This window comes from Lithobates pipiens, unplaced genomic scaffold, assembly GCF_037356315.1.
Source record: "Lithobates pipiens isolate NorthernLeopardFrog02 unplaced genomic scaffold, aLitPip1_a1.2 Scaffold_13, whole genome shotgun sequence".
Classification (NCBI taxonomy): Eukaryota; Metazoa; Chordata; class Amphibia; order Anura; family Ranidae; genus Lithobates; species Lithobates pipiens.
Genome location: NW_027507718.1, coordinates 381,874,635 through 381,898,856, shown reverse-complemented (window position 1 = coordinate 381,898,856; position 24,222 = coordinate 381,874,635). Strand labels below are relative to the sequence as shown.

Here is a 24,222-nt window from a genome sequence, read left to right as displayed (position 1 = left end):
TTTTTTTTTCTGATCCCAGAAGTCATTTTGCTCAGTGTAGATGACTGCAACTTCTTATATCCATTTTATATGCATAATACATGTATTTCTTATGGCTGCAAATGAACTTTTTATTACCATGATATTACTAGGATCTTTAATGAAGAGGCCACAGGCTGGTCTAATGCTACAGGAAAGATGAAAAACATTCTTAAACTTCTTGAAAGGGGTTTTCCACTTTAATTGAAAAGTGAGATACTTCCTGAGGCTGTTCACTATGGCAAATTATAGGGGACACAAAGTCCTGAATTGCCTCCTTTTACTGTGCACAAGAACTGCAATTTCAGCTTGGTATTGTCACCCCAATCATTACGGTGTTCATTCAAGTACCATTTATCAGAATAGGCTGTCTGCCATGACAATGTAAACTAGATGTGGAGAAATCACAGGAGAGTTAGAAAAGGGGTCCGATTTTTATTTAAAATATAAATATATTTCATAGCATTTAATAGAAGAAAAGCTGGTGTATATATCAGCTTCTTGAACCCAGTTCAGTATTATATAGTCACACGCCGAGTATTTCTAGGTCATGACTTTCTGCAATTTTTGCTGTGCGACTTGAACACGGATCTATAGGCAACATTTAAAAGGTAGACATATAGGAAACAGGGGCTTTGGGGCAAAACGACTTGGAAGTGCTCAGTGCAAACATTTGTGGAAATACAAAGAAGAGTTTATATACTTAGCAAATTCACTACCTTTTTGCCTCAAAATGAAAAAAACCCTAGTGAACTAGGAGGACATGGACAATTGTAAACTTGTTCCGTGTAGCTCAAGCCTAAAACGTGCAACCAGGTAGAGCCCAATTCTTCTGCACAGCAAGCACTACACTATCACATAAGCAGATTGAGCTGTCATTATGAAAGACTGACATTACGTACACAAATCTTAGAATAGTGAAGGAAGTGCTGGAAGAAAACAAACTAGCATTTGTAAGCATTCCTGTCAGTTGTATCTCGAAGACAGAAATTTGTAAACTGACTGCAAAGACTTTGTCAGTCAGCCTGGATCACTGTCACAGTACATCTAAAGTCAAGTATTTTCTGAGTTCACCTGCCAGAAGAGATGGGAAATGGACTGACTTAGGCAGTGACCAGAATGTAATATGGAAAATTCATTTCGACTTTGCAGGAATTAGGTCCGCTACACATGCTGTCCCCTTGTGAAACATCTATTGAAAAGGGTTATCTCCTGTAAAGTCCCAGCAATATGCAAAGCATATCCCTATGCATGTGCACGCAGCTTTTAAACCATGCAGGAACATTTTCACTATGTATTTCTTTTAAGCACATGATGAGAGGAAAATAAATCTTTTTAATAGATACTCTGGGCATTTGTTAGCTGGCTTGAATGGCTTTCAATTACACACTAGGCGATTTGTACAGCAGCGAGCATCCCAAGGAAAATGAAGGAATGACAGTTTTGTACACATTGTTGTGGATTTGTGATATGATCACTCAATAGCTGGACCTTAGGTTTTTTATTGCAGTATTGCACAGCAAAAATGCCTCTACTATTGTTAACCAGAAATATCACGGAGAATGTACATATAAGGCAGGCAGGGGAAACATACAATTAAACATATGTAAAGCCTAAGCTCATTTTTTTAATAAAGCGTGTGTATTCATCAGACCATGCAAAGTATATAATCCAACTATCCTGGAAAAGTGCAATCACCTTATAGAACCTGCACCCATTGGGAGGATTAACCAATTGGGCTATTTGGATGTACTATGTATGTTCAAAAAGTAAACCCTTAATCACAAGCTGATGGGGGTTTTGTTCAGCCGGGGACCGGCTTCAAAGTGAAAGTGATGCGGCAGCTCCATACCACTTTCACAGAGCCGGCAGCGCAGTGCCACCCCCTCCCCCGCTGGTGACCCCCCTTCCCCTCGTGCTTCCTGGGCTGTCCTGCACCCACAGGAGCCTGGGAACATATCCGCCGGCTGGTGGGGAGAGATTGCAGTGAGACCAAGGCAAATCCATGCCTCAATCTCACTTGCAGTGAAATCGGAAGTGATGTCAATTCCGGTTTCAAATGTACCCTTTCCTGGTCAGCACAGCCAGGAGACACTTCTAACCAAGCTGATCTGTGCTTGGTTAGATGGTGTGAAGGGCAGGGGAGACATTAGGGTCTATTGGACCCCTAATGTCTCCATAAAGATTACCTGTCACCTGCCTAATTCTATCACATAGGGGTTTATTAACCCCTTGTGATAGCAATCAAGTAAAAATAAATCTAAAAATAAAAGAAAAAAGTAAAAAAAATATATATAAAAAAATAAAGAAAAATGCAGAAAAAACCCATTCCCCACACACCTGCGCAAACGCGAGCCCAGGGTGTGCACATGCATGTAAACTGCAGTCACACCACACATGTGACATATCACTGCAAACGTCTAGCACAAGAGCTACTAGCTAATGCTAAAATTGATAAGCTGTAAAGGCTTTTAAAATGTCACTTATATGGATTTTTGGGCACCATTGTTTTTGGCGATATTGCGAGAGCGCACAATTTTAAGACATGGAATGTTTGGTGTCTATTTACTCGATACAACTTCATCTTTTATATTTTAACCAAAAATTGGTATTATATCCTGTGGTTTTACACTAAAATATATTTTATTATATTTTTTCCTGAAAATATGCATTTAATATACAGTTGCGTAAATATCATGTGAAACAAAAATTTGCGTCTATCAACTTTTTATTCTATGGGGCCTCTGCATTCAGAAATTATATAATGTTCTGGGGGTTTAATTAATTTTATTGCCAAAAATAAAGATTTTTATATGTATGCAAAAAAATAAAAATAAAAATAAGTTAGCTCTGGAGCCGAACTGGTTAACAAAAATTGGCACACAGAAAAATATGTGCCAGTTTCTATTTCCATGCATTTTGGGTGTTATATACATCAAATGCATAAAAGCCTACAATGACAATTTGTTCATCTGTTGCGTCATATTAAAAGAATGTCCAGACCAAAGAATGCCTGTGTAATGAAGTATAATAAATTAAGGCAGTGAAATGTTAGGAAAGCAAAGTTAGAGACACCAGGCAGTCAAACATAGTTAAAAGAGTGGAGACACCAGCTTGCAAAGTTTTGGTTATTTGGAACACCATTTATGCAGTATCTTACGTATTAAAGGACTGAGTATAAAATGGATCTTCATTGCATATGAGCACCACAAACCAAGCATTTCTGGTTGTGGCCATCTTGAGTAAGGGCAGATGATTCAAGTATCATTTACTTCCTGGAATCCTTCTGCCCTTACATCAAGCATGCATGCAGGAGAGTGTCCTTAGCTGAGAAAACTCATTCTCTATTGCCCTCCTGGGATGTATGACATTATTTGCCTAGGCAAGAAACCAGGACATAACTGATACACGTTCCTATCTATTTTTATAGCTAGAAGCATGAGGCTTAAAAATTGGGAAAGTGAAGTTCCACTTTACCTGGAATGAAAAGCATGAAGGAACTATATTGAGTGAAAGGGAAAATAATGTAGGAGTGACTGACCATTATTATTGACACAGGGAGGGAGCTGAGCTGTTCCATGTGAGGGGGGTGGGGTTAAGGAGGCTGCTGCTGTGCAAATAGATTACACAAAGGGAACTGAAGAGTACCGAATCTGATAGGGCAGAGATAGGGCGGTATGAATATCAAAATGAAAGAGGGAAAGAGAAAAGATGGAACTGTAAAACAGCAGCCCTGTAATAGATTAGATGCTGCCTAACTGGCAACCCAAATAGGCATAAATTGTAAGTTGCCTTCTCCACTCCCCATTAGCTTGATGTCTCTTAAAACTTTGTTTCCCTAACACTCCACAGCCTCACTTCATTGCACCGTAATTCCTTGATCTACAGAAATCCTCACTTTGCTTTCATTCTAATATAGTAATGCACTGGCTCTCTATATCCCAACCTCTTTACCCTCATGCAATGCTGACTGCCATTATCTGCTCCTCCCTACTGCAGTATTTACACCACTTGGGCAATGGTTTACATTTTAGAACTTTTTAACTTTCAGGATTGGTGCATTATTCTGGTGCACACAATGGCACATATATAGAAGCTGTCACATGCTACTTTTAATGTGATGTGATGCAACTGGTACAAAACCACATAGAACATTCTTGATTTAGTGCACAGAAAATGTGCCAGTATTTACATGTGAAAACTGCCATATTCCCTAATCCGTGCTTGGGGAAGACTCTTAATCGCAGTCCAAGACAAAGCTTCAACATCTATCCCATTTAGCACTTAGCCCTGACCCTTCCCAATACTGAGCTCCACACCACTATTAGTCTAATGTCAGTTTCAAAATCCATACCAATCAGCATTTAGACCTGCCTTCCGCCCAGACCAGAGGTCTGCACCATCATTCATCAGTCCAATGCCAGAGCTGCCCCAGACAGCTCTTAGCCCTGCCTCCTTCCTAGAAATGAGTCCCACACCGCCATTCATAAGTAGTGGCAGAGCTTTAACATCCATCCCAGTAAGCACTCAGACCTACCCCCTTCCATGGACAAAAAAAAAAAAACCCCAGCGGTTATCAGTCCAATAACAGAGCTTCAACATCTGTCCCATTAAGCACTTAACCCTGCCCTCTCTATGGACAGAGAAACCATTCCCCAAAATATCAGTCTAATACAATTCAACATCCAACCCAGTCAGCCCTTCCCAGGACTGAGACTGACCCCATGATTCATCAGTCCAATGTCAGAGCTTTAACGTATTAGTTCACCTTTACTAAAAAATGTATATCTGTATTCAGACAGTAAGATGTTACTGATGCAGCAGTCCCTGTCCCCCTCCAAGTCCCTGTTAAGACAGCAGGCCAGGGATATTCTCCCTGCACCTGCTGTCACAATGCTCTACCCACCCACCACATCATTCATTAACAGAGTTTTGTGAATGGGAGAACTACAACTGCACTCATCCATTGCAGCTGATGGCTTGTAGTTCTCAATGAACTATCAGGGAGATGATTAGTGCTCTAGGTAGTTCATTGATGGTTCCTGTCATTTAGTAACTGCTTGCCTGTATGAGGTATGGGCAGACAGTAACACAGATAGTCTCCAGGTGCCTGAGATTGATCACTAGAGGCGATTCAGTTCGCATTGTGCGCTATATAAGTATTTCATTCATTCATTCACAGTTGCTATGCTTTACAGGTCCCTAACAAAAAAATAAAAATAATGAATGTACATTTTTTACCTCCAAAAATGTGCATTTATTATTTTTACAAAGGTGAACTTATCCTTTAACATCCATCCCAGTCAGAAATTAGCCCTGTCTCTTCCAGGAATTGAATCTCATACCACCATTCATTAGTCCAATGCTAGAGCTTTAACATTCATCCCTGTTTGCTTCCAAGGACACAGGCAGGTCCTTCAGGTCTTTGAAACGCCTTCCCACAGCAGGCCAGGTAAAATGACATCATACATGTGCATTCCCCATGTAAGGGCGGCAGGAACAAAAGAACTAGGAGTTAGGTGCTTTGCCCCCTCAGTGCATTCAAGGGTTAAATTGTGTATAAATAAAATGAAAATAATAGTGATTAATATAATAATAGTAAAAATAATAACAAACGTATAACTTACAGGAACATCATCCCATTGCTGACTCTTCAGAAGTTCATAGGACGGCTCGTTTAAATCGAGTTTGGGAGCTGGAAAGCCAGGAATTGAATTGTGTAGATAGAAACCAAATGTCATCAGCCAGCTGTTAACATCTAAAAGAGCATATAAATAGTATCACTTTTCAAGAAAACAACATGCACATATGTTGAGACATAATGAATCGTGTTAAAAATTTACAATAAAACACTTTCAGGATCAGCATCTGTATCAAAAAATATGTTTGGAACTAAAATAAAGTAAATACATTATTCTAAATTCCAAACCTAAGTGCAAACATTTTAAATGACCCTTTCCTTTGCTAAGCAGAGCAAAGTAAAAGTAACTCCCACAACCCCTAGCAGCACTTACTCTCCTTTTCTTGTCCCTTGCATTGCTCTGCTCAGACTACGGGAGAGAGTTACAAAAACTGGTGTACACAGAATCTGGTGCAGTTGTGCATAGTGAACAATCAGTTTCTAAATTCTGTTTGTTTGGTTAAGCTTTGGCAATAAAACCTAAAAGCTGATTGGTTACTATGCATAGCTGTGCCTGATTCTGTGTGGACTAGTTTTAGTAAATCTCCCCCAATGAGACTAGGGAAAAAGTCTAGTGTGATCTCCAGGGCAACTTGGTGGAGCTTACACATGGCTATAAACTCCTTCTCCATCCCCATGTGACAGTGGTGGGTCAATCCTGAGGCACATCACATGAGACGGACGAATGGACGGGGGGGGGGGGGAGTGAGTGGCAGACTCATTCACACCCAGGTATTTTAATTTACTCTGATTGTTAAGTGAGTGAAGGAAAGAGTAGCATATTTTGCTAGAGTGATAGAGAGGGAAGGTAATTGACCCCTGTACTCGCTCTAAGTCTGCAAGGCCTCTGCTTTTTTATTCAGCATGCTATAGTGAAGAGCATGTGCTAAGACACAAAGGGGTTGATTTACGAAAACTTTAGACTGCAAAATCCGGTGCAGCTCTGCATGGTAGCCAACCAGCTTCCACTTGAGTTTCAACTCAGAGCTGCAACAGATTTTGCACTCTCCAGTTTTAGTAAATCAACCCCATTTTTTGGGAGCAAGCCACCCCACCATTCCAAGAAAATAAAGTAAAAATGTTAAATAACTTGACTTATGGATTTCCAGAAGAAAATTTTTTTTTGGTACTGCCTTTTAATTCAACCAGAACCAGCATCCCAATGTTTTTTTTTTTCGTCACAATATTCAAAGAAAGCATCTTGGGCAAATTGCTAATTATTTATCATGTGTGATCGCATACATGTCACTTTCTTCGTACACGCCATTAGGAACACATACACATAGCCGTGTCATTTCTTTGACAAGACAATCTACTCTTGGACTCAAAGGGAATAGTAAATTGGCATTTCCTACAGGCAGGCTACAAGCGGAGGCTCAGGTGGCCGATAGCTCTTCTCTGCATTTCCTATCCACCTAAGGTTAAATAATTTGTGATAAACCTCTAGTCAAAGGAATGGGAAGCTGCTTGTTTCCAATACACCTTTGTCAAGAGGAGGGCATCTCATTTCTATGGTTAATAGAGAGCATTCTCCCCACTGTCGTGTGAATTAAAGAAATTCTTCAGCAAGGAAACACGTGGCAAGAGCTGACTGCCAAGTCGCTGAGAAATTCTCATCTCTACATAGCATTTTATTCAATTATCTGCCCTTCACAGCAATGCACAGTAAAGGTGAAAATCACTTAAGGAAGTAACACAGTGCAGTCCAACTCGTGAAGGCAAAATAAGTGTCAGTTTCTTTTTATCTGCATCTAAGTGCTATGCAAATTAAAGGTTAGCTTATCATTTTTATTGATTCATTTAAAAGAAGTTATTAATTGAATAAGAGATATTACTTGGAGGACTCGCAGAAGCTGTGTAAAAGAAATCACACATACAAAGTGTGGTACCTATAGCTGGAAGAATGACAGAACTTTAGGGATATGACTTATATTTGTGGCAAGGCCCAAATTCACAAATACATTCAAATTAAAGCACTGAACACTGGAAATCAGGCTTTTTAGGAAATTATTTTTACAGTGTAAAAAGGCAATTACAGCATTTCAATGCTGTTTGCTTACAAAATTTATACTTGCTGTTGAAACACTTTAATTTCAGTTTTGCCCTAAAAAACATACACTGAAAGCACCACCATATGTGTTGGAAGCACGCTCCATAGCACTCTAAGCATAGAGAACAGACTGTCACTGTCAACCCTTGGTCTTGTAGGATTGGGAGCTGGGAAGACTAGTCCCTGATCACATGATTGCTGTAATAGCCTGTGATTGGCTATCTCAGTGATCACTCTGTAAAACTCTCCCTATTTCTAATTTTTGTAAAAAAACAAAAAAAGTTTGTAAAAAATAAAAGACGTTAAAAAGCTAGATCAGGGCTTCATCTAGGTTAGAGTCAGAGTCAAGATCAAGGTCGGTATGTTTCAGGTACGATTAGAAAAAATGCTTACTATTGTTTCTTGGTCCAACTATGGGTACAAGCAACAAAAAATTTACACATATATGGTGTCAGAAGCAGAATTTAATTTGTGCCTTTTTTGGTGGTGGGTCATAGTAATAAATATACAACTTAATTTAAAAATGTATTTTTTTTATTTTTATTTTGGACCAGTTTTGCTTTAATAGTTATAAAAAATAAATAAATCAGGAAATATCTATTCAAATTTAGTATCAAATAAAGACTCACTTTATCATAAAATGTATCATTAAATGTATTATATAATTTACCTGAATACAAGTTATCTACCATATTTTTTTACAGTTTTACTACCCTATGCCAACAATGAAATATTGGGTTCAGGAGTTAGGGGGTTAAAGGTCACTAACTGAAAATAGAGGAACCAGTGAGCCAGGCCACATTTTCAAAAAAAGTTTAGCAATGGCAGCTTATGCATTTTCCTTAATGTGAGGCCTTTAATTCCACCAGAGGGAGCTGCCTTGGATGCATTTGGGAGATTAAGAGCAACTAAATCTCAGTATTCATACAGCAAGCCAATAATGGAGAACACAAAGTTAAATTTATATTTAACATTTCAGACAATTATCTACAGACACATTTCAGCCATTCCCCAGAAATCTAGACTAGAAACCTCATACATCATTTAAATAGTTGCCTGGGGCAAACTGTCTGCAGGGTTAGATTTGTGCAATCAAATGCCATCAAACTAGGAGTCATTAATCTGGAAGACAAGGCGGCGTTATTAGTCTGGGGGAAATATACAGGTGCTAATTAAAGTTTCTGCATTCATTTACTAAGCTGGGAGCCTTGTTTCATTGGGGGCAGCTACTACAGCACAAGTGTACAAGAGGACCATGCAAGTCATTGGCCGACTGTACCCAAGCGATGTTTTCAGAATACCTCAAGAAATACTGAAGCAGCTGCAGGTCTATTAACAGTGAATTATGTCACACAATAAAATCAATTATTTAATTCCCCTGGATTTATATATCTCATTAGAAGAAATGACATCCAGCAAGGCAAATGTCCTGATGTAAAGGAGCCACTTGCTATAAAATGACATGAGTATATAATAAATAAAAGCGAGGCTGAGTGCAGCAGGCTTGCACTCCCCTCCAAGAATCAGTTTACCTAGTTTTATGCAATCCTTAATGTGACACTAAACTCTGATTTATCTATTTATCCATGTATTTCTAACTCAAAAAAGTACCTTCTTTTGCTCTCAGCCTCCTACAAATCTCAAAATTCTGTTATTTTTTGAAGCTACAATTTGGCTTCCTGTTATGCCCTGTACACACGAGAGGAATATCCGATAAAAAAAAGTTAGACGGGAGCTTTTCATATTCCAACCATGTGCCATCAAACGTTTTACGTAAAAAATTCGAACAGACCTAGAAAAAGAACATGTTCTATATTTTTCTGACAGAACCAATTCCTATTGGGAAAACTGCTCGTCTGTATGCTGTTCTGACGTACCAAAAACCATGGCGGCTGTGCTGATAATCAATGTGCTGATTTTCAGCACAGACCCTCCTCCGATAGGGAGAGCCGCCGATCGGCTCTCCCTGTCAGCGTGAACTGAGGAAAGCCGTTTATCAGCACTTCCTGTTTCACATGATGATCAGCAGTGATTGATCATAGCTGATAATGTGGTAAGAAGCCTTTATCAGAGGCTTCATACCGCAATCGGAGTTGTGGTGTGTCAGATTGACACTCACCACCTCCGATTGCCGTGCTGTGTGCCCCCCGCGGGCGTGTGCCAGCTGTGTTATCCTTGGCACGTCATATGACGTCCGGTCAGGATATCACAACCACTTTGCTGCCGTCATTCTGCTATATGGTGGGCGGCAAGTGGTTAATGTGATTTGATGCTGATATTTGCCTATTAATTCATGTGAGTCTTCAACTTAATTGTAATTCTCAATCCAAAACATTTTTTATAGTTTTTTTCATAGTGTGTGAAGAAGTTTTACACCAAGAAAAGGTTTTAGCAAGCTTTTAAAAGTTTACTTAAGCCCTTTTTTTGTGAGTGTGGAAGTTATAAATTGGTGTATGTTTATCAAACAGAGAAGAGCCGAGATCCTGATGATCACGGCTGATATCTCAGGTGTGCCAGTTTATGAAGCTGAGATGAGGAGTAGAGAACATGTTCTTCACTTCTCATCACAGGACACACCCTTCTGTCATTCACTTTTATACAGATGACCAGTTTATGAAGGCGAGATCTGAAGATCGCACTGGCCATCTCTGTAAAATATCTCCATCCCAGATTCTCCAGCTCAGAGGTGAAGAATATGGGTGAGGAGTTGCTGTGATGTGAGGAAGGAGGTTTTCTTCAGCAACAGCAAGCTTAACCGCTTCAGCCCCAGAAGATTTCACTCCCTTCCCGACCAGAGCACTTTTTTACAATGTGCGCCACTTTAACTGACAATTGCATGGTCATTCGATGCTGTACCCAAACTAAATATGCGTCCTTTTTTTCCCATAAATAGAGCTTTCTTTTGGTGGTATTTGATTGCCTCTGCGGTTTATTATTTTTTGCACTATAAACAAAAAAAGTGACAATTTAAAAAAATATATATATATATTTTTGACTTTTTGCTATAATAAATATCCAATAACAAAAGTTATAGCATCTGCAAACTATGGGAAAGATTTATGGCGTTTTTATTATTATTATTTTTTTTTTTACTAGTAATGGTGCTGATCTGCAATTTTTAGCAGTACTGCAACATTGCGATGGACAGATGGGAGACTTTTGACACTTTTGTGGGACCATTGGCATTTATACAGCGATCAGTGCTATAAAAATACACTGATTACTGTGTAAACGTCACTGGCAGGGAAAGGGTTAACACTAGGGGGCTATCAAGGGGTTAACTGTGTGTTCCCTTGCTGTTTTATAACTGTTTGGGGATAGGATTGACTAGGAGAGATATTGTTTTTCCTACTTAGTAGGGACAAACGATATGGCTCCTCTCCTCTGACAGCACAGGGATTTATGTGTTTATACACACACACACACAAATCCCTATGCTGGCGTTCATGCACACGATTGCACGTGGCCGGCCACGCATGTGCCTCCGCCAGCACATGCTCGCCCTCTGGTGGCCAAAAAAGGGTAGGAAGTACCCGTACGGGATTTCACCCAGGAGAGCCATTGTGCCACAGTATATCTGTGTGACATGGTCAGCAAGTGGTTAAAGATTGATATAACTATATATGTTTATGTATATATATATATATATATATATATATATATATATATATATATATATATATATATATATATATATATATACACATACACACACACACACACAGTACAAACACACACAGTATAGTTATAAGGTATATTATTTTGGGACCCGATCACATCTGAGCAATGCAGAATTGTTGGCAGAAATGCACAATTCTTGCCATGACTCTAAATTGCTGTAAAATTGTGTCACATTATGCAATGCGCTTTTGGGTGCCACTCATTGTTAATGGCACCCCAAATGCAGTTAGCAGACATGCATTTTGCCACATATTTTGTCATTTGACAAATACACTACCAACGTGTCAAAATGTGCATTGAAACACTCCATGGCCTTTTTTGTGTGCATTTTGGTACAGTTTCCAGGCATAAAGAACAGTTTTTATAATACAAAACTACATGCAGAGCACTGGACAGAACACTAGGGACAAAGGGGATGTGAAATAATTACATACAGTATAATGTAATTTTACAGATTACATTGCTGTATGTAATGTGTATGTTTTACTTTTTGAATTTAGCGCCGTTCTCCGTCCCCATGCGTCGCAACGCTCATAGGGAACGGAGCCCGGCGATGTGATAGATCGAGCGTAGGACGGCTCGCTCGCACTGCAGGGGAACATCGCTGGATCCAGGGGACAAGGTAAGTAACCTCTTTCTCGATTCAGTGATGTGTTCCAGAGTCTGGTATGGTACTAAATGCTTATGCATTTTTATATCACATGTACAGTCTAAAGCACCCAGGTTTGTGACAAACTTACAATAATTATAAATTGTTATTACCTGTGTAATCCTTGATCTCATAAAGTTTACTGACAGGGTTGTTGTTCTTAAACATGTATAAGTTGAAAGGTGCTGGGTCCTTGCCAATCCTCTTCCATATCTCAATATCAGGCGTAGTCCAGCGCCCAGCCAATATATCATAGTCCCTTTTCCCAAAATGGACAAGCTTTGTGAGGGGATCATACAGGCCTCCCTGAAATCCGATCACCAATTGGAAATCAGGATTAGAGTCAAAATAAATTTCTCCAAAGGCAGTATACTGGATATGTTTGAGCATAAGACCATTGCTACTGAAAACAGCCAGAGGTGTGCCATTGTTGTCTGATGCAATGTAGAACTCTTCCCCACTGCTAATCTCCATGGCAAAAAGATGTCCTTGGAGGTCATAATAAAGACACGTTATCTCAGAGCTGGAATGGTTATATACATGGGTTATTCTTGATGGATAATTGAGATCAGCATAAAAAAATTGAAGGTGTTTTCCAAGACTTGTTTTACTGGATATTCTACGACCAAGGCCATCATATCGGTATATTACAGTCCACCCGCTGCCTTTGCTGTAAACTCTGGTGAGAAGGCCCTTAGAGCTATATTCAAAGATCTCAGTCCCTCTCTGTCGTAGGAAGCCATCTTCATCCATTCTGTACTGGACGTCGCCTAGTCTTGTTATCCTGTCTCTCAGATCATAACGAAGTGGAATTAACCTTCCACTGTTACTTGGGTTCAGCAAATGAAGATTACCATTTAAATCATAATTGTATCTCCACATAATCTTTTCATTCAAGAGAACAGTTTGAAGTTGACCATCGCCATCGTATTCATAAGCATATTTAGTCGTGTTAGCAAAAGGTCCAATTTTAATTTCCCGCTTAGTAACTCTCCCCATGCTGTCATACTGTACAGTGAGTCTATACATTTCTGATCTCAGGACATCATACCGAACCTCCCTAACCCGACCGTGGGCATCAAAGTGCTTGGTGTATGTCATTACAGCTGTGGAAATTACCTTGATTACCTCATAATGGAGAACGCCAAATTTTCCAAACTGGTCCATTTTTCCTGATATGTCATCAAACTGATATAGCTCAATAGGTAATGGAGTCTCATTGATCACACCCTGCATGCTTGTGATTCTGAAGTTGTTATCATAGCTGTAGTCAAATCTTGCATTAACCATGCCATCTTCACTAAAGCGGAATATCTGTCGATCAATTAAGGGGCCAATTTGTCGGTATCGAATAGTGCAAATAAATCCATCCCCTTGTAGGTTAACTGTTTTCAGTACTCCTGCGGTCTCATCATACGTAAAGCTAACGCGTGTGCTGTCATAAAGAACTTCTGAAACTTTTGTTTGCCTCTTATATTTATAGAGAACACGGCGACCTGTTCCAAGGAAGGCAGTTTGTAAGAGTTGGCCTTCCTCATTGTAATCCATTATGACAGAAGCATTACTTTCTGGGGGATTATATATGTTTCTGTAATAACCAATGGAACGAATTGTTTGCATTGTATGTCTGGCAACACTAGGCATTGTAATGGCAGATAACCGGTCCAATAAGTCGTATTCAAAAATGTACTGCCGTTGACTGTGGAGCAGCAACACCATAGTCTGCAGGAAAAAAGGAAACCACATAATATTCATGATGAATAAAATAAACATACAGAATAAATAAGTACCGATTTTGTGCATAATACCATTAGGCTTTTCATTCGAGAAAATAATTCTCTCTTTTAATTGAATCATCCTTGACCCTACATGTTGTTTGCAATTCTCTGCTTAATTTAGTGGATGTTTTATTGTATAATTTCCTGCAATTAGTAGCAAGAGATTTATAATGTGTTGCTTGTTTTGATTGTGCCATTCTTTTGTCAAGCACAAACAGCCAAGAAGCAGATTGTCAATGGTTATGGGCAAGTCACATGTAATAACTGAGACAGAAGTGATTCTGCGGATGGTGCCAGTATTTCAACAGGATGCAGAGGGTGTCGTGACTGGTTAATTAGATCTAACTATGTTCGCATATATTTTCATAATAGGGGTTTGACTTACTAGCCATTCCTTCAATAAGTCTTTCCAGTGAGCCTGTGCTAGGAAAGCGAAATCTCTCACCCATAAAGTTATCATTTACTGAAGATTCTGCCTTATACATTGACAATGAGTACCATTCAGAATCATTTTACTGACTGTGTCCTCACCCTCCCTCCTCCTGCCATAGAACTCAGGCCATTTTCCATAATGATGTCTCTTGACCAGAAGCAGGTTGCAGCTGTTTTTTAAATCCTAAACTGCCTTTCACGCTGACAAGAGGCAGGGTCATAACTATATTCCCTCTGTTCATACAGTCGTCATCCTTTCACTTTCAAATACAGTTTTGTGTCTTTTGGTGCCATCACAGAGATACCTACTGACATGTGCTGCTGCATTTTTGTGCCATTTGGAGCAGGTCAGTTAATTCTCTTCCACCAACGGGTGTGTTTGGCATGCTTAGTTATTATAATTCTGTGCATTTTGCACAGCATGGGGAATTATGCTAAATTGTGACACATTGCAGAATTCTGGAACCACGCGGATGAATATTGTGTATGTTAATGGTTGTAGATACAGACTAGGAAAGCTGGTTACACAAAACACCCTGTACAGCTAAAGCAATCTTTTATATTTTGCAATACTTTATGTTATTTTCTGCTTGAAAAAAAAAAAGATAGTTTGCTGTTTACTCAGTTGCCATTTCAATAGTGATATTCCCTAAATGGCTTTGCAAAAGTCTATTTAAAGTCAAATACTATTAGCATGGCAAACGGGGATACATAATTTCATTTTTTCCACTTAGCCTGGCATATTTTTTGTTGCCGTGCTACATAAAAGAAACCCTTCAAGAACAAGTCTGTATAATTTTGATATATAAAACAAGAACAATGTAAAATTGCTTTGGGTGTTCTACAATCTCAGCATAAAGTATGCATGAAGTAAAAGTTTAATAATATGGATATTCATACTCACATATACATTTGGCAAGTTTTTGTTTTTATTTAACTGGGGAAAAAAAAAACAGCAGCAGACGGACAGAAGCACCCCTACATTGTTCATTCTAGTTTTAACCTATAAGGAAGGAAGTAACGATTCCACCACTCTTTGTGATGTTTTCTGACACAGTGCTGATGCTGTGTTTAATAATTTAAAAAGCTGTAATTAAAAGTCTCTAACTAGCACTCTGAGAAGAAACAAGATTAACTAAAACAGTATTGATCGACCAGAAAAATTACCACTTCCATGCATAGTCTGAAAACCTAGGGATTATTTATAATAAAAGAGGGAGAAATATATGAAAAAAAGTTTGTCCATGATGGCCAATTATAGTTCATCTTTTATTCTTTGGATAACTAAACGAATAATGTGAGTGGATTTTCTTGTTTAATAATACAGCGTTTTATACAAGGTGCCATAACACAGCAAACAGTCATTGCAGAAATGGATCTTTAGGGTTTGCTTAGACCTGTGCACTGCAGTATGGATTGCTACAGTGTTATGTACAATTACAGGCAATGCTATAGTAAGCACACTCCTAAACCCTTACATGCAACTGTTTTCCTGCATATCAGTACACTGATAGATATACCCTTAGGAAAGTCTTAACAATGCACCAAAATTGCACTTTGAACATTATTGATCATGTTTTTTCCAGCCCAGAAGTATGAATGTAGCCTAAGAAGTTCATTTACTAAACGTAAATAGGCGGTTCACTTTGCATAGGGGGTTTTCTTTTGGTTAGTAAAAATGAAGCTCTGCTCACATTCATCTTCCATTCATATGCAAACAAAAATCCTTTTTTTTTATTTCAGTATTTTATTGCAAAATTAATTTTCACCTAATTCACTAAGCTAAGGGAACATTCTCTTACAATGTGAAAATCATCTTGCAAGATGAACAGCCTATTAGCCTTTAGTAGATCAACCCCTAAGTTCAATTTTTTAGAAATGATGCTTTAAAATTGGCTCCCGTTATTTTTTTTTATTTTTCCAGAACCCACCTTTTCCAAGTATGTATAGCTCCACATCTTGCCATCTGCAAAGGACCTTGTCACAATCCTACCCTGTCCATCATATTCCACTCTTTCACTAGTTGCCCCTCTCTGAATGCTTGCAATCTGTCCAGTTGACGAGTAGGTGACATTGACAGCCATGAAGTTGGTACCAGGGAGCCACAGCGTGGGATGGCCGGCACTATCATAGGTTATTTTCAAGGTGAATTTTCGATGGTCATCATAGATCTTTTCTGTCTTCATGGTTCGATCATAGTCAACTGAGAGAAGGTTTCTGCCATTTACCTTTTTATAAAGCAAACAAGAAGGTTCAATAAATCAAAATGCTGAGGAATCAGGCCTTTATTACTTCACAAACTACCAGCTTTTTGTTTAGACACCATTAAAGATGATTGATTTCCTTTGCCAGTAAATTAATTTAGCAACTACTTGGTATAAGTGTAAGGCATTAGACTAACTGCTGTTTTAAAAGGTTTCATTAAACACAGAGACAGCCTGGCATTTATTCAACCTCTTCTAAATTGAGGTCTTTGAATTGTAGTCATCTGTTAAAAAAGACTAACATGTATTAATTGAAAAGTTTCATAAGGACGCATCTAGGTACCTAGGTATTGGAGGGAGCTTTTTTTTACTAGCAGTCAGAATGCTCATTACCCACCCAGCCAGAAAAAAAAAAACGAATAACTAGAAGCTGCTGCAGCTCTGTGTGTCAAACTTTATTGTCAGCGATGACAGCAGACAAAGACAAACTATCTTCTACTCTAGAACAGTGTAGAATGAAAAATAACTTGTCACATATTATTGATGCTGTGATATTACTCAAATATTGTGATTTACAATTAAATGCATAAGCAATTTGTTTTTCTTTGAAAAGCACTCTAAATATATAATACATAGGTTTATTGTCATTGTTTTCTGCAGGAGAAGTGCTTTAATAGCTATATTCCTTTTTCAAGGTCAAAAGAGTCATAAAGCATATTATAATTGCAATCATTCACTTGTCAAAAAACAGTGCAACCGGTTTATTTTACAGTATCTAAATTGCCGTAAAAGCTGTTTATTTTTTCTTCTTCTTCTGCTTGGGTGGATTGTTTGGCATAATATTTTTCAGCTATTTTATGTATGAGGCTTGCAAACAAACGAGTGTCACACTGCAGCAGCATTAACAAATCTAGGTTAACTAAAAGTAAATGGACTGACAGTTCTATTTATTTACCGTATATACTCGAGTATAAGCCGAGATTTTCAGCCTCTTTTTTGAGGCTGAAAGTGCCCCCTCGGCTTATACTCGAGTCACCGCTGTCTGACTGCTCGATCAGCGTATCGAGCAGACAGACGGCGGACATTAAAATTTAAAAGCCGCGCCTCCTTCTCCGCCTCCGCCTGTGATAGGCGGAACACTGAATTTCCCAGCAGTCAGTGTTCCACCTATCACGGACATCCGCTCATTCTCATACTACGGACGAGTATGAGAGGATGTCCGTGATAGGCGGAACACAGGCTGCTGGGAAATTGAGTGTTCCGCCTATCACAGGCGGAGGCGGAATTTTGAATTGTAGAATGGCCGCCGAGAAGAGCGGCGATCCATCGGCACGGCACGGGACGGAGGAGGCACGGGACGGAGGAGGCACGGCACGGGACGGAGGAGGCACGGGAAGGAGGAGGCACGGCACGGGACGGAGGAGGCACGGGACGGAGGAGGCACGGCACGGGACGGAGGAGGCACGGGACGGAGGAGGCACGGCACGGGTCGGAGGAGGCTCGGGACGACGGCGGCTCGGGACGGAGGCTTGGGACACAGGTAGGCTGGACACACACACAAGGCTGCACGGACACACACACACACACACACACACACACACACACACACACACACAAGGCTGCACGGACACACACACACACACACACACACACACACAGGGATGGATGGATGGATGGATACACACACACACACACACAGGGATGGATGGATGGATGGATACACACACACACACACACACACACACACACACACAGGGATGGATGGATGGATGAATACACACACACACACACAGGGATGGATGGATGGATGGATGGATACACACACAGGGATGGATGGACACACAGGGATGGACGGACACACACACAGGGATGGACAGCCATGTCTCACCCTCGGCTTATACACGAGTCAATAAGTTTTCCAGTTTTTTGGGGGTAAATTGGGGGCCTCGGCTTATATTCGGGTCGGCCTATACTCGAGTATATACGGTAATCTAAAATCTCAGAAAGTAGATAAATCCTCTCTATCACTCTAACCCTTCAATGTCTCCTTCCTTTAAATATAAACATGTCTAAACAACAAACAAACAATGCCTACATAATAATAAGTTAAGAATTACAGAAAACATGATTACTGATGAAGTGATTAGCTGAAGCACAGACTAAAAACGACCCTGGTTTGGAGTTAGGCTGGGTTTACATTAGCGCATGTGCGACATTGCATGTGTTCGAACTGCACTGCAAATCACATGCGATGTCTGTGCGATGCAAATTCAGCCATACAGATTGTATGGTTAAATTTGCATCACATTCAAACCTGTGACACAGGACCCTTTTTTTGGTCCGCACCAGGATCGGATCGCATGTGTGTTCACACCCTTGCGATTGGATTCGTGTCCAAATTGACAGTTCGCACTGCGATATGCAAACCGATCTGGTGGTGTCATTAACTTTGTATTGACACTCCCAGCGGTTCGCATATGGCAGTGTGAACTGCCTGCAAGTCGGGTGCGATGCGGAAATGCACAATGGCTTTGAAGGGCTTCCCGCATTGCACCAATGTGAACTAAGTCTAATGCCACGCAGACACGACCGGACTTTTAGACAGAAAAGGTCTGACAGAGCGAATCCGTCGGACAATTCGATTGTGTGTGGGCTCCATCAGACCTTTGCTGTCCAAAAATCTGACGGACTTTAGAAACAGAACATGTTTCAAATTTTTTCGCGGAACTCAGACGGTCCCAGTTCCTATCGAGAAATCCGCTCTTGTGTATGCTAGTCCGACGGATGAAAACCGACGCTAGGGCAGCTATTGGCTACTGGCTATGAACTTCCTAATTCTAGTCCGGTCGTACATCATCACGTTCAAATCCATCGGACTTTGGTGTGATTGTGTGGGCCAAGTCCGTTCATTCGGAAAGACCGTCGGACCTAGTCCGTCGAAAAGTCCGGTCATGTGTACGCGGCATAAGAGTTATAACCTACACACAAGAAATTAGAAATCTATCATTGGCCAACGTTTAGCTTTTTTATGATGAAAGGACAATTTTATAAAAAATATCCATAAAAAATATAGGTGCATATTGTGATAATATTCATATTTTCTAGCATGTCACTAACTGCTTAGTGTTACTAAACCCAGGACCCTGCATTCACTATATCTGGTCTCCCACAGTACACAGAACATGGAAATTATTTTAGTAAATATCAATCTCTAAATAACTTTTCCTTCTTGTAGCTTCCATCAGTGTATGGCCGAGCACTGGTAAAAGCTTGTAGAAGGAGTTTTCATTCTCCTCTGACTGTCCTATGAGGCTCCATGACCCCTGGCTTTCTGTCTGGACAGTGCTGATCGGTCCTATGCCAATCACATGCACCCCCCCCCCCCCAAAAGAAAATAGCTCTCTGCCAATACACACCAAACTGAGCGTGTATAGACTGCCTCCTATGGATCTGTTCTATCAACAGATAGATTGGGGACAGTAACAGAAGGGGAGGATTTTTTTTTTTTTTACACAATGCAGAGGATTAACCCCTTTGGTTCCACAGTAAGTATGACAAAGATGCTTTAATGTATATACAGATTGATTTTACTGTTGTGGACTTAGTAACACTTTAGGTTCAGGTACTGTAGCTATAGCTAAAACATCTATGGGTTTTACCCATGTTTTATTGCCACAACATTTTTAGGTTAAGTAAATAATTTTATTTATCATGTATTCCCTCACCTCAGACTTGTAAAAAAAATATTTATACGCAAAACATCCCTACAACCATTTTCTTGTTTTAAACTCTACTTCCTTTTGTATTCTAGTCTTATAAGCACTATTAGTAAATTGTATAGTTATTTTTTGTTTGAATCACACATAAAATTGTAATCTGTGAGTTGAAAATAAACAATTGGTTGCTGTCTGTGATACTTTTTTTATTTGCACTAACATCCACATTTTTAGGACAAGGGCATACCCCCTTCTTTAAGATCCAAGCTGTACTAGAAGGGGTATAGCCCGAAACACTGTTCTGAAAATTTGGATGTTAGTGCAAATAAAAAAAGAAAAAGTATCACAGACAGTACTCAATAGTCTTTGTTGCAAGTTCACTAATGGCTACAAAAATATTTTTTTAGATTCATAGTTTCACAACATTAAGTCAAACTCTCTGATATAGTTTAGGTAATGTTGGAGGTGTGGCAATCTCATGCCTAACAAGAAGCATACTGCCACAGCTGGCTTTCAACTATATCAGCTGCAATGTATGACCTGGTCGTGGCAAGCACAGATAAAGGCAACTGGCAGAAGTACTGTCTATAGAGAGCTTCTCCCAAAGTCTATTATAGTCAAGGGGGAAAAATACAAAAATACCCCAGTCAAATGCAAAAATTGTATCCAGAGTTGTAGATGCAGTTCTGTATGTCCATGCAAAATACTGGACAAACATTTTTAAGGTTTTCTTGTTCCTGCATCAGAGCAGGCAAAACATAATTAGACATAAATTTTGTGCGTAATTGTGATACTTACTCTGAGCTTTCGCCCGAACACATTTATTTTTCCCTGAAGTTGTTCTTTCCTGAACCTCCACTCCACCAGATTATGCCCATTTTCTCCAGGAAGCGTCATGTTTCTCTTTGTCACTGTTGGATTAGCCGGTCCTGCTAGAATGTGAGGCTCTGTCTGGAAGTGCAGATCCAGCCCATTACCATAGATAATTCTGATAGAACCATCGTAACCAACTTGATAGCTATTTCTCAGCTGATCTATAAACCAAAACAAACAGAAAAGGGTTAAGTGCCGCATAATGACAGCATCAACATTCATCATGCATTCCCTAATCAAATCTTAACTTTAACCACTTGCTTACTGGGCACTTAACCCCCAACCCCCCCCCCCCCCCCCCTCCTGTCCAGACCAATTTTCAGCTTTCAGCGCTGATGCACTTTGAATGACAATTGAACGATCATACAACACTGTACCCAAATTACATTTTTATCATTTTTTTCCCAAAAATAGAGCTTTCTTTTGGTGCTATTTGATCACCTCTGTATTTTTTTTTTGTTAAAAAAATTTAAAAAGACAGAATTTAAAAATATATACAATTTTGCAAACAGGTAATTTTTCTCCTTTGTTGTACGGTGATGAGGCTGCACTGATGGGAACCGATGGGCTGCACTCATGGGCACCAATGGGCTGCACTCATGGGCACCAATGGGCCAATGGGCTGCACTCTTGGGCACCAATGGGCTGCACTCTTGGGCACCGATAGGGCAGCACTGGTGGGCACTGATAGGCAGCACTGAGAGGTGGCACTGATGGGTGGCAGGGAAGGGCATTGATAGGTGGCATTGGTGGGCACTGAGAAGTGGCACTGATGGGCACAGATGGGTGGCAGTGATGGGCACTGATGGGTGGCAGTGGTGGGCACTGATGGGTGGCAGTGGTGGGCACTGATGGGTGGCAGTGGTGGGCACTGTGGGCATTGGCAGATGGCACTTGCAGGCACAGAGGAGGAGGCAGATGTGCCTCCTTCCTCTTCGGGACCGGTGTCCCTTGAGCACAAGCCAGTGATGGCTTTTTTCTCCTCACGCTGTCAGCGTGAGGAGAAAAAAAGCATATTACCAAGCTTTTGTTTACACACATAATCAGCTGTCATTGGCTGACAGCTAATCACATGGTAAGGGGCCGGGATCGGCGATCACCCGAGTCTCAGTGACTCGGTGATCACAGCACGAGCCGCGTGCGCCCTGCAGGGGAGGCGCAGGGAGCTCGCAAATGGGAGAACGTCCTATGACAGCCTCCCGGAAATTCAGGTCCGCGCTGTGGCCATCATTCGGCTATAGTGTGGACCCTTAACTGGTAAAGCAGAGGTCTAGGAATGAAAACCTGGGGACCTACAGAGGGAGCAACTGCCGTGTCTACAGAAATTTGAAGACTAAATGAAAAAATGTCTCCCATGTTACATGCAAAGGGCCAACGCAAAGCTGCAAATATGCTAGACACATCATACAAGTAAATACACAATTTTTTCTTTCCACCAGGGAAGGCAAGTGGTAAACTACATTTCTACAATATACCTCTATATGCAGAAAATGCCCTTTAGATCTCTGAATCAAATATAACCTTCCTGAAGAAGGTTGAGTCTTTACAGTTCCCTCTTCATTTCGTAGATATTTCCACCTGTCCCCTTTAGCCTTTTGAAGAAAATCATTATTTTTCTTTCTTTCTTTCACTAATATAGCATTGCTGGTATCTTAAAACATATCTAAACCCAAAAACAAAAAGATAATGTATTGCAGCTTACACTGGCTTTTAGATGTGGTGGCTGCATTCGTTTTCATTTGATTCTGTTTCTTTATTTTCACCTAATCATTCAGCAAGTAGTCTAGTTCTAGTATGACAAAACTCACATACTCTACTGTATCAAGACAACAGACAGGTAATAATCAGATACAAGATTTCTGTCAAGAGAAACAGATATTTTTTGCACCTTATCAGACACGTACTACAAAACACTTTTAATTGTATATTTAACAGACCACGCAACTAGAAGTTTATTATTAGTGTTTATAAACACTTTAACTGTTACTGTGTATGTGAACAGTTACATGTGTTACAGTAGCAGATGAAAAGCATGTGGGAATTGAGTCTAACAGAATCCACGCTGTGACTTGAAATACTTCAAAGAAATAGGAGAATCTTACAGCAAGCCCTGGTTCACACTGACTGCGGGAATGAAATCATGCCAGTTCAGATGAACTCACGCAATTTCATTACCGTATGTCAGTCCCGATTTTGGGGGGCGAATTCAGAGACATTTGTGTGAGTCACACCCTGAAATTGGCAAAAGTAGTACAGAAACTACTTTTGGGAATTGGTGCGACACTGCAAATGGGGCGTCGCACCAATTCAGGCGGTGCCATTTCCGGCAATTGCCGCCAATTTAGCATGCGTTTTGACATGTCAAATTGCATGCCAAATCACATCAATGTGAACCAGGGCTAAGGCTAGATTTACATGGATGTTTGTATCTGACAGATAGGTGCGGTTTTCAAACTAATTTAGCTGCATTTAGCTGCAGATAGCATTTTTTTAGGTGAATCAGCGTTTTCAAGCATTTTCTCTCAATACTACATTCTTTGGGGTATGTTATACTCTAGGCATTTCCTATTCCACTTTTTGGTTATTTATTTATTTAGATAGAGCTTTGTGATTTAAATGGACTGCACAGCTGATGCTTACCATTGCTTATCATTGTGTTTCTGCTTACCATTGTGTGCCTGCTTGAGAGAGGAAGATCAAGGACTGGTTCACTTGCAGGGCACTAACTTTTAAAAACGCACAGCACCAAATTGCATAGTACTGCGGTACCATGTGATTTGGTGCCCACAAACACACTGGTTTGTGATTTGCTTTTGGGGTTCTGTTAACAATTGGAACCCGCATGCAGATCGCAAGGGCAGTGTGTCACCTGCAGTGCCATAAATGTGCATAGAATGCACCTGTGTTCTGCTGTGAACCAGCCCTGAGGCAGATGAACATGCAAATGAAGGGAAGATGGGTACAACCTCTAACATTATTATTATACAGGATTTATATAGTGCCAACTGTTTGTGCAGCGCTTTACAAAATTAAGGCAGACAGTACAGTTACAATACAATTTAGTAAATGAGGAATTAGAACGTCCTGCCTATTAGAGCTTACAATTTAGAAGGGAGGGTTAAGTGATACAAAAGGTAATAA

At 40.1% G+C, this 24,222-nt stretch overlaps 1 protein-coding gene across 16 annotated transcripts in view; it reads right to left on the bottom strand.

Annotated features, from left to right (window-relative positions):
* Window positions 1-24,222, bottom strand: part of TENM3 (teneurin transmembrane protein 3) — a 1,601,892-nt gene that overhangs the window by 4,993 nt on the left and 1,572,677 nt on the right. For all 16 annotated transcript variants that reach the window (XM_077477263.1, XM_077477264.1, XM_077477253.1 and 13 more), the window contains 4 exons: window positions 21,007-21,242; window positions 16,220-16,516; window positions 12,192-13,800; window positions 5,646-5,776 (listed from right to left, as the gene is read on the bottom strand). In XM_077477263.1, coding sequence (XP_077333389.1) covers window positions 5,646-5,776; window positions 12,192-13,800; window positions 16,220-16,516; window positions 21,007-21,242 — 2,273 coding nt within the window. The remainder of the gene's footprint in view (window positions 1-5,645; window positions 5,777-12,191; window positions 13,801-16,219; window positions 16,517-21,006; window positions 21,243-24,222) is intronic.